Source organism: Pristiophorus japonicus, chromosome 5 (genome assembly GCF_044704955.1).
Source record: "Pristiophorus japonicus isolate sPriJap1 chromosome 5, sPriJap1.hap1, whole genome shotgun sequence".
In the NCBI taxonomy this organism is placed as follows: domain Eukaryota; kingdom Metazoa; phylum Chordata; class Chondrichthyes; family Pristiophoridae; genus Pristiophorus; species Pristiophorus japonicus.
The window spans coordinates 27,154,900-27,165,030 of record NC_091981.1 but is presented as its reverse complement, the minus strand read 5'-3'; the positions used below and the strand labels follow the sequence as shown (position 1 = coordinate 27,165,030).

The 10,131-nt window shown below is 41.4% G+C and overlaps 1 protein-coding gene across 2 annotated transcripts; it reads left to right on the top strand.

The window, feature by feature from the left end:
- The first annotated feature begins 3,468 nt into the window (after window positions 1-3,468).
- Window positions 3,469-9,806, top strand: foxf2b (forkhead box F2b). 2 transcript variants are annotated; one of them, XM_070879824.1, is made up of 4 exons: window positions 3,469-3,512; window positions 5,294-5,325; window positions 5,897-6,880; window positions 9,643-9,806. In XM_070879824.1, exons 3-4 carry the CDS (start codon window positions 5,899-5,901, stop codon window positions 9,804-9,806), a joined length of 1,146 nt encoding a protein of 381 aa, XP_070735925.1. In that variant the 5' UTR covers window positions 3,469-3,512; window positions 5,294-5,325; window positions 5,897-5,898. The 2 variants fall into 2 exon arrangements, with proteins under 2 accessions (XP_070735925.1, XP_070735924.1); XM_070879823.1 differs by lacking the exons at window positions 3,469-3,512; window positions 5,294-5,325 and having other exon boundaries at window positions 5,899-6,880.
- Window positions 9,807-10,131: the final 325 nt, after the last annotated feature.

The following is a 10,131-nucleotide window of genomic DNA, read 5'->3' as shown; positions in this document are numbered from 1 at the left end:
CTCTTTTACAAATTATTTACACCAACTACCAGTTAGTACAGACAGCAAGCTTTCTTCTTCTAGCTTTTCGTGCCCTGTGCTGCTTGAAATTATTAATCCGAAGTGTATCATCTAGATTGGTGTTACACTATCTACGAACTGGGAGTTTAAACTTCATTTTCGACTGAGCTTTTCCGCTCTGACCTCTTCCCCTTGTGTTGTCAAAAATATATATAATCCTGGAGGAAGTAGAAAAAATAATAAATACTAAAGGCTGTTTAAACACAACACTGGGCTCAGTCAGACTCTACCCTTTTCGGTATAACTCGAAAACACAAGTCTCAATTTCCATACAGGAAAGCTGAGCGGTACAGAGACCCGGGAGCGAATTCGCTTTTCCTCGCAGTTTCTCGGTGGTCCGCTTTGAATCCTGAAAAGCGCGTAAACAGTTCGCAACATAAAAATGAACTCGAAGTCAGGAAAATGCTTGGGAGAGGACTGTGAGCATCGGGCGGGGTGGGGCAAGTAGTTGAAATAATGACCTGAATTGATTTGAGGCTACTTTTGGGTCCATTGAGGGTTTACTTGGATTTCGCTTTCAGATGACTATTTTAAAATATATTTTGTCCTAAACTGTGTCCTACAAGACAGACAAAACGCGATCGAAAGACACAACAGGTCAGTCAGCGTCTGAAAGAGAGTTGGCTGGATGGGAGCCGTTGCTTCAAAACTAATAGTCATTTTCTACTTTCAGGCACTGATTGGCAGATCAGCCATGATCTTATTGAATGGCGGAGCAGGCTCGAGGGGCCAGAAGGCCTCCTTCTGTTTTATGTCCTTATGACTTGTTGTTCATGTCCAGTATTTTCTATACTTATTTCAGAATTCAAGCATTGGAAGATTACTGTTTGATGTCTTTGAGAAAAGATGGCATCACAGTCACGTTTAAAAAAATGCTCTTTCCATACGGTAGCATATTTGTTGTGGCAAGCCGTTTTATTTATGACCGAGTTCGCACCCAGCAGGGAGGACATGAAATCAATGGTTCCCCCAATCGAATTAACCTGCGTGAAAAATGCATTGAAAGACGACTGAAGAAATGGCCTTTGGGACTTCCAACGAATAAATGCATGCGAGTTGTTAAGGGTAAGTGTCCATTGGAGCTTCTGGTGCGCTGAAGGATTTTTCGCCTTAATTTTGTTTTTCTATTTTGTTTGGACGGCGATCCGTGACAGGGTTACATTTAAACTGGAGATGCATAAAAGCCTTGTGGTGAGACAGTGCAAGGATTTCCTGGTAGTCTGTCAGCGCGAGCACACCATCACCAACCAGGGAAATGAACGCACTTGAGAATGTAAAACAGATTAGAGAGGCGGCACAGGTTAGCTAGCAAACTCGTTTTTTTTTGTTGTAATCGAGATAATAGCACGGGACAATTGAAACAAAACGATGTTGTCAAATCCTTTCCTATTTCACTAGAAAGAGCAAGAGAGGGGCGAAAGGATGAGAGTGGCCAGATAGGCGATAGTGTTCGGCGGACCCATCCATTGATGGATGGAGCAGACATGAACTCGGGGCTGTCCGCTGCTCTTTGAATGTGATTGATAGCATTCACCGCCAGCTCTCAATGGGTTCAGAAATGAGACATATCATTGCGCTTAATATGACCTCGATTTTGTCTGTCACAGAAAGAAAGCCATCAGCGTCTAACTAGAAAGAGAATTCCTCCGTGGAGTAATTAATCTGTGCACTTTTCATATAAAAGGGGCACGACTCATCGCCAACTGTTTATTAAAAAAAAGAAAACAATATCCCACGTGACACCCAGAAACGCCACGGAGTCTTTGTGCGGGACATTTCAGATGTTTTTGCTTTACTCGACCTACTTACAATCTCTAAACACAAACATACTAGTGACAGACACAACAGTAAAGCCACATGTGTCGGGAAATCGCGAAAGTGTTAGAAGGGGTGGAGATTTGAAGCCTGGCATCTGTGAACTACTGCCCAGCTAGTTGTAAGAGATATTAGATGGGCACAGACACTTTCCTCGCCAGCCCCTGGGGCTTATCAGGATTTTTTGCAATGATTTCTTGCCATTACACCAGCCGCAGTGCCTGCTCTCTCTACAATCAAATCTGCTGTTCCAGGCAATTTCAATCAAATAAATTAATTAGATGCACAATTAAGGGTAAAATGCAATCCAGTGTTTGTCGAGTTATGTGATTTCTTAGTATAAGCATTTCTTATATAAGCACCAGAAGATTGACGTTATTGTTTGCATTCAAAATAATTCCAGTGCAATTCTTCCCAGACAATACGGCTTGCAAACGTCCGTGTTGATGTTTTGTCTAACTTGTGCTGGTCGGAATCTGATCTCAACAGTTTGGGGTTCCACTCAAGCTGAATTGTAACAATACCAACGAAAGGAAACACAAAACGCATACTCGACGATTACAAACAAAATTACTCGACCCTTCGTTTAATTTGGACAAAGGCCTCGACTTTAAAACGTGAAGACTATTTAAATATAGGATGCAAATATATAACTTCAAGCGCATTAAAATAAAAGTTACACAATTCAATGGGGAAGATGGGTTATTTTTCTGACACCTTGTTGGAGATATTTGAAGTATGGTGTGTGGAAAATGTACTTTCTTTGTAAAACAATGAGCTGAGCCTCCACCAAAAGTTAAATAAAACACTCATATCAAACCAACGCAGTTTACACATAATCGTGCATCATTAATCTCTAGTTAAGCAAAACAAAGCTATTCTGTCTATTCCGCTTAATGCTGTGAATGATGACAGCTGGCTACAAAGTTTAAGATTTTTTGATATTCAGACGCGAGTTGCTGGTCAATTTACAGGCCAATCCGCCGATTATTTTCTTTCTAATGAGTCTTCAGAATCCGAACAAATAAGGAAGAATTAAGGGAAAGTAAACAATGGGGTTACGCGCTTGGCCTTAAATGAGCACATTGTCAAAAACGTGAAATCTGAAATGTTTCGAAATTTAGGGTAATAGTGCGGGTAACGTTGTAACGAATTACAAAAGGAAAACGAATCCACTTTAACTCCCCCATACGTCAAATATACCGACATCTATCAAAAAAAAACTGGAAAGGAAAATTTAATGCGCGTTTACATTTCCACAGACATCCGAACTATTACTAATAACGTACATCGTTGCCCAAAATGCAGAGACAACATTTATTGTGATGCATTCTAATATTGACCGCAGAGACACAGCGGGTTGTTGTCGCTTCATCTGTGTAATTAATCAAGTCTCATTTAGCAGAATATAAAGTCTGGAAGGTGTGTTATTTCTTCTTTTGCGGGTTTTGTTGATTGAGCTCAGACACAATCGAGTCATTTTGTGTAAATCCCTGTAAATGCTGGCTGGGCTCGAGGGGAAGCTGTCGACGCCTGCTAAGTTAATTTTGCTTTTCTTTGTCTAATTATTGTAGCGCTCAGGGAGAAAGCTGCCTGCAGGACTGGAGCAGTAAGCTGACACCGACTCTCTGTGTGTGGTACAGGCAAGGTTTGATGGAAAGGGCCTGCTTCCACTCACGTCAAAGCTAGTTATTCAGAACAATACCTCATACACACAGGACTCATCCAATACAACCTACCACAATTCCACCCCCCTCTCTCTCTGTAACCACCTTTCTCAATCCCGCTCTCGCTCCTTATCTCTTCGTCCTTTCACCTATTCGTTTTCTTTAATTTCATCACTCCTTGCTTTCATCCATTCCTTTAATCTCCTGTTTAAATGAAGCCAAGCGTTTTTAATGCAACATTTTAAGTTCTTTTTGGGGCTTTTTGCGAGAGATGTGATATGGTGATAAATAAAAACAAGTTCTTTAAGACTAAGTATTGTGAATTAATCTTATTTAGTTTAATTATCTAATGTTCATAGTATCATTTTAGAAAATAAGCCTTTCCAATAAGTAATGGTGCAACAGTAGCACTTTTCCAATAGCTTCGATTCAGAACGTTACATACTTTTCATTCAAACAGTAATATAGTAAAATGTACAAGAATGGTTGTAACTTGCATGGAATACAGACATACATGTTTGTAAATATACTTTCACCTCGTTTTTAAATTTTAGTCCTTCTCCTTTAAAAAAACAACTGGTACTGATATACGGGGTTTATGGCAAAACGGCTATGCGTTTAAAGCAACACATTGAATAAAGATTTAAAATTTAAATCAATCAAGAAATACATTTCGACTATCAAATTGTACCTAGTTCCTGAGAATGCATTGTGAATTTGAATAGTTTCCAAGTTGTGTGAATTTATGTGCAAAGGTTATGTCAGTGTGCATATGATTGTGTCAGTGTTGGTGTGTTTGAATGCATGTACGTCAGTTAGGGTGCTTTGTGAATGTGTAAGTATGTGTAAGTGCTTTGTGTAAGTGTGGCAGTATGTATGCATGTGCATCTGTGTGTGCATCTGTGGCTATGCTTTGTCAATATATGTGAGTATCTGAGGAAATGTTTGGGAATGAATGAAAATCTATTTTATTGCGCCTTTCTCAGACAAGTGTCTAGTATATCAGGTACTATACAGGTACTTCTACAAACCAGCTTCCGAAGAGCAACTGCAATTACATTCAGTATTTGCCCACACAATGGTGTAATGTGATTATTGTTAGAAGGTGGGTAACATAAATATTAAAGCCAAACACTCGCGATGTTCATATGTTTTTTTGCAAGTGCTTTCTTTTAAAAGTTACATTACATTCATGACAGTGACGCTACCAGATTTGTTTTAACAAGTCTGTAAATAGTGTGGACTTTCCAGTTTCAAGGCAACTCGAGGCGAATTTCCAACCCACTGCGCCAACCTTGAGCCGTCAGCAGAGACACTGGTGCAGGGAGGTGGTGAATTAATAAATAAAAACTGAAATGTGACCAAATACGTGAAATAATAGGAAATAAATATAATTGGGTCGGGGACAACAGAATATCTCTACTCTATTAGTGATCCCAATGTAGGCTAAGACAAAAGATGTTGCAGCTTATTTTTAAAGGAAAATTCGCAATTTTTTTTTGAAAGTCTGGAATACGTCAAATGGCATTTTTGGATATATTTTGATAGCCCGGACGTGCAGCCAATAAAAAGGAATGCACTCTGCTTCTCTCTAACATGTGGCGGCCGTGATTGGAATGTTTAAATTAGATTGATTAATGAACTAATTGCGTGGATTAAATGATTGGTGGCGAGAATCTGGTGCATCACATTAAAAAAATACCTTCGCTCCCGATGATGGTTGGAGCGTGCTGAATGGAAAAAGGAGGGAGCCTGAATTCTGGTTTCATCCGTGTGGAGGGGGGCTGAGAGACGAGATTTACTCAGTGATAGGTGGCCACGTTTTCTTTGGCCGCATAAGCATTGCGGGAAGAGAGAGAGAGAGAAGTAGTGGGACCTCTCTGCGCGTCCTCTTCTTAAAGGGCTTTGCGTTGGGATGGCCACCAGGTGGAGAACGGAGCAGCGATCTCGGGGCCACTGAACTGCTGCCAGGAATCAGAGCGAACTTTTTTTTTTGGATTTCCTAGAGGGGAACATAAGCGAACGTCGGCAGATGAGCTAGTCCCCACCTCAAAGGAAAGGCCTGTGTGGAGCATGCACGCATACCTCGAAAATCAGGCGAATCTGAAACTGAATCGTCCATATCTGGAGCCGACCGAGCGTGAGGAGCGAGACTTGTAGAAATGAACCGACTGTCTAAAGGCGATTGAATAGGACTCTTGTGTTTTGACGTATTTCCAATGGAATAAATGTCCTGCGGTCCAGTTAAGTTAAATAGGGCGTAGCGTCTACAGGGATCATTATTAGGAAAAAAAAACTTTTTCTCCCCCCACCCCCTTCTCTCCGGATTTCAGAGTTTTATTTTCCTTTAGAAGAGATGACGACTGAGACCTCGCAACAGCATCTGGACCCTCCGGCGTCTATAAGATCCAGTCCGGTTCCTGGAGTGCTAAAATCGGCCTTGATCAGTCAACAGTCCCCGGCCATGGAGACCTCGGCCTTGGCCAAAGCCAAGAAGACTAACGGTGGGCTGCGGCGGCCCGAGAAACCTCCTTATTCCTACATCGCGCTGATTGTCATGGCCATCCAGAGCTCTCCGACCAAGAGGCTGACTCTGAGCGAGATCTATCAGTTCCTTCAGACCAGGTTCCCATTTTTCCGAGGGTCTTACCAGGGATGGAAGAACTCGGTGCGCCACAACCTTTCCCTCAATGAGTGCTTCATCAAGTTGCCCAAAGGGCTGGGCAGACCTGGCAAGGGACATTACTGGACTATAGACCCGGCCAGTGAATTCATGTTTGAGGAAGGCTCGTTTCGCCGCAGACCCAGAGGGTTCCGTCGGAAATGCCAGACCCTCAAACCCATGTATAGGATGATGAATGGCTTAGGATTTGGCCCCTCTATAATCCCCCAAACCTTCGACTTCCAGGGCCCTACGTCTTCACTGTCGTGCCATGCCAACGGGTACAACCTGGAGAATAGCCTCAGCATGATGAGCAACTCTATATCAGGGAGCTACGATGGACTCAGCAGTGGCCACCACGTCCCCCACATGTCCCCCAACCCTGGCTCGACTTACATGGCCAGCTGCCCCGTGTCTTCAGGTGGCGAGTACGGCCCCGACAGCAGCAGCAGCCCGGTACCGTCCTCTCCTGCGATGGCCAGTGCATTGGAATGCCATTCTCCCTACTCAGCCTCAGCGGCACCTTGGTCATCCTCAGGAGGATCCCCGTACATTAAGCAGCAGAGCCTGGGCCCCATCAACTCGGTTCCTTCCAGCCTTCACTCCAGCATGTCATCCTACTCGCTGGAGCAGACCTACCTGCACCAAAATACAAGGGACCCCGGAGAAATTACAGGTACAGTAACTTGCGAGTCTTTGCCCGTGTTTAAAAAGCGTAGAGTATCTTGTTTTGTTTCATGCATTCAACGTATCACGTAATAGATACATGACAGACACCAGACCTTGGATAGTCTTTTTTTAAACTTAATACTTTGTTGAAAGTTGAATTCCTGAAGTAGAATAAAATATATTAGCGTATCTGGCAGAGAGCACCGAAAAAAAGTAAATACAACAGAATTGTGTCCTATTACAAGCTAACAAATACACTTGATTTTTGGACTGGTGAAATTAGCCTTAGAACAACAGAGTGATAATGCAGCCGAAGAACTTCATCGCATATGTTAATTTCTCTATTTTTTCTATCAGAAACTTATTAGCCCTTTAAGATATTACAGTCTGATTTCTGAACAGCAAACGGTCAAAATGCTATCGTGCAATTAATAGAAGGGGGTTCTTATTAAAATACGAAGAGGGGACGAATGGAAACAGGACAGCATATGTTGAAGGAGAGATGCATAACAATCGTGCAAATAGTTATTTCACAGCAGATTTTGAAGTATTCAAGGACATTAAGGAGACAATATGTAAACGCGACTACCTATAATAGAATTAAAATAATACCAATAACTGTTGTAAGTGCACCCGAGGATAGGTTAAGGTAGTGGCGTAATCCTTCATCAGACCTCCATATTATTATCATTAAAACATATCTGATTTTATACAACGTTACTGCAATTTTCTTTTTAAAGAATTTAAAATATATTTGATTGTTTCATTACAAATGTAGCGTTGGAAGGCGAATGTCGTGTCCCTCTTAGAAAATGTACATCTTATTGCTGTTCATAAAATCAGTCTATGTTGATAGAATTATAGCTTAAATCTAAAACAGGCTACAACCCCGTATATCAGCAAGGTTACATCAGTTGTATTTACTTTTATTTTTTTTTAGTTTGTAACACTGATTTGAACGTCCCTTATCAAAGGTTATCACGTATCATTTTATCCCCCAACCCCCCAACCCGCCTTTAAATTTTTTGCTGAAACGTGAAATAGAAAAAAAAAACGCCAATGTCTACAAGATGTGTAGGAACCGTGGAGACTTGAGGCAGAACTCTCCAAACAGTCACTGAAAATGTGGGTCGTTGAGGTTAACTAAACAAAGACAGTCGCGGCCGGACCACACTGAAGAGGATTTTAGCTTGACTTAACCCAGATGAGATCTGATGCTGTTCAGCGTTCTGGGAACCGCTGGTCGGCGACTGCCCAACAAAAAGGCATCTGTAACAACCGCACACATTCTCGGGTCGCGGCAAAATGTTGCGCAGCGTTTTTGTTTATACCTTTTGATTTCAGAGTCGCAATTAAAATGATAGCAGGCAAAGCGCAAAGCGGCATGCCGGAAAATAAACGGTAGACCGCACCAATAAAAGGCACAGGGAGCCTGTGCTGATAATTTTGAATCCTTTGGTTCAACTGTACATCCTGAAGTTCATATAATATCCATTATAACCGCGTGTGTCACCATACTATATTTTAGCACGTTTTTCAAATGATGGCTGCCAAAATATTATAATTAATATTGACAACTTTTCTCAAACACGGAACATCAAGACACTCTGCTCTAGTACAGTCTGTGACATAATACGCATTATCGGTGACTCATTAATTAATGACAACCTGAATTATTATTTTAAGATGTCATGGAAACTAGGTATCATCTTGAAACCGAATATCTGGTTCAAACAGAAAATAGCTGGGTTTCCGTTCCTGTGCCAGTTGCTTATATACCTACTGGCTGAGAAAATATACAAATCTCGTATGAAAAATATCGATGTTTGATGTGAGGTGTGCGATTTCATAACTTGTTTCGGAGAAAAGTCTCATTCAGTTCTAGGAGAAGGTTATGATTTAGCACAACACAATGCTTTCAGGTAGAATCGACAATGTTGGTCAGTTTTTTCCACACTAGGTGAAATATCTGGTATCCTGTGTTTATCTTCAGCATACAATATGTAGAAGGCAGCTGCACATTTAAAACGAGTTAGTCGCAATCTCATTGTAAACAAAGCATAAGATATATTCATCATAACTCCCTGTGCATCTGGTACTCGAAACAATTACAAAAATAAAAAGCGTTTATTGGGATTTAAGGTATTGGAGCAAAACATCAAATCCAGCAAGATGCATTTAATCAATAAAATTTTGAGATATTTACCTCAGCTAGACTTTACCAGATTGTGAATTGAGAAGAGATTAGCGTTGGTGATGGCAATGGGGGGGGGGGGTGGGGGGGGGGGGGGTTAACGAATGTAACAACTGTAGGTTCAAATAGGAAACTTGGTATTCTACACTTGGCAGAGAAGGTCTCCCAACTAATGGACAAGGCCGAGTTTTATTTCTTTTTAAACTGGAAAGGGGATGCTCTCACCGCCTGTATATTTAACAGTGGGGCAGACTTTACCGAGTCCGCAAACACATGTGGATTTAACATCTGGTAATCTACAGATGTAACCCCTTACACAGGCGACCGTGTCCCACAAAAGAAGTCATTGTTCCCGAGAATCTTGATTTTTACCCTGAGCTAAACAGCAGGACACATATTCAATTAACACGTAAAGAGTTGAGGTAGATAGGGATATGATCATGGCGGAAAAAGAGTCATTATATATTTAACTTTTTATTTATCATGAAACAATGATTGAAATCCAAATAATAACGAGCCTTTGTAAATTATCCATTCAATTATAATAGATGATAACACGCTCTTTCTCATTTCAGTGGGGCTACCTCGCTATCAGACTCACTCCTCGCCCGTGTGTGACAGAAAGGATTTTGTGCTCAATTTCAACGGGATTTCATCTTTCCACCCCTCGGCCAGTGGATCATACTATCATCACCATCACCAGAGCGTGTGCCAGGACATCAAGCCTTGTGTAATGTGAAATCGCGCACACTCTTTAAATCAGCTCTGGTCTGGTGCATATTTAATTTTTTGTGATTATTCTTATTAATATTAAACCCAAGCCAGAACTGGGCACGGTCGAGTTGGAAGTTTCACACCGACCCATGCTCATCAACAGAGATAAGCCGCTGGGGACCTACCAGTATTTCTAGATCTTCAACGCTGTTGCCGATTAACAACAGTTCTTTCGATCAAAACAAGGAATGGTTTAACTGTCCGGTTGAGTCTTCCTGTTAGTTAAGAAGGAAGAGGTGGTGCGTATGTCAAGAGTCTAATTATTTTAACAGCATTCAGTTCCTATATCA

Bases quoted from the DNA above. Each gene is read 5' to 3' on its own strand.
- foxf2b (XM_070879824.1), top strand. From the start codon at position 5,899: ATGACGACTGAGACCTCGCAACAGCATCTGGACCCTCCGGCGTCTATA. The intron at 6,881-9,642 runs GTACAGTAACTT...TTCTCATTTCAG, and splicing joins GGACCCCGGAGAAATTACAG to TGGGGCTACCTCGCTATCAG.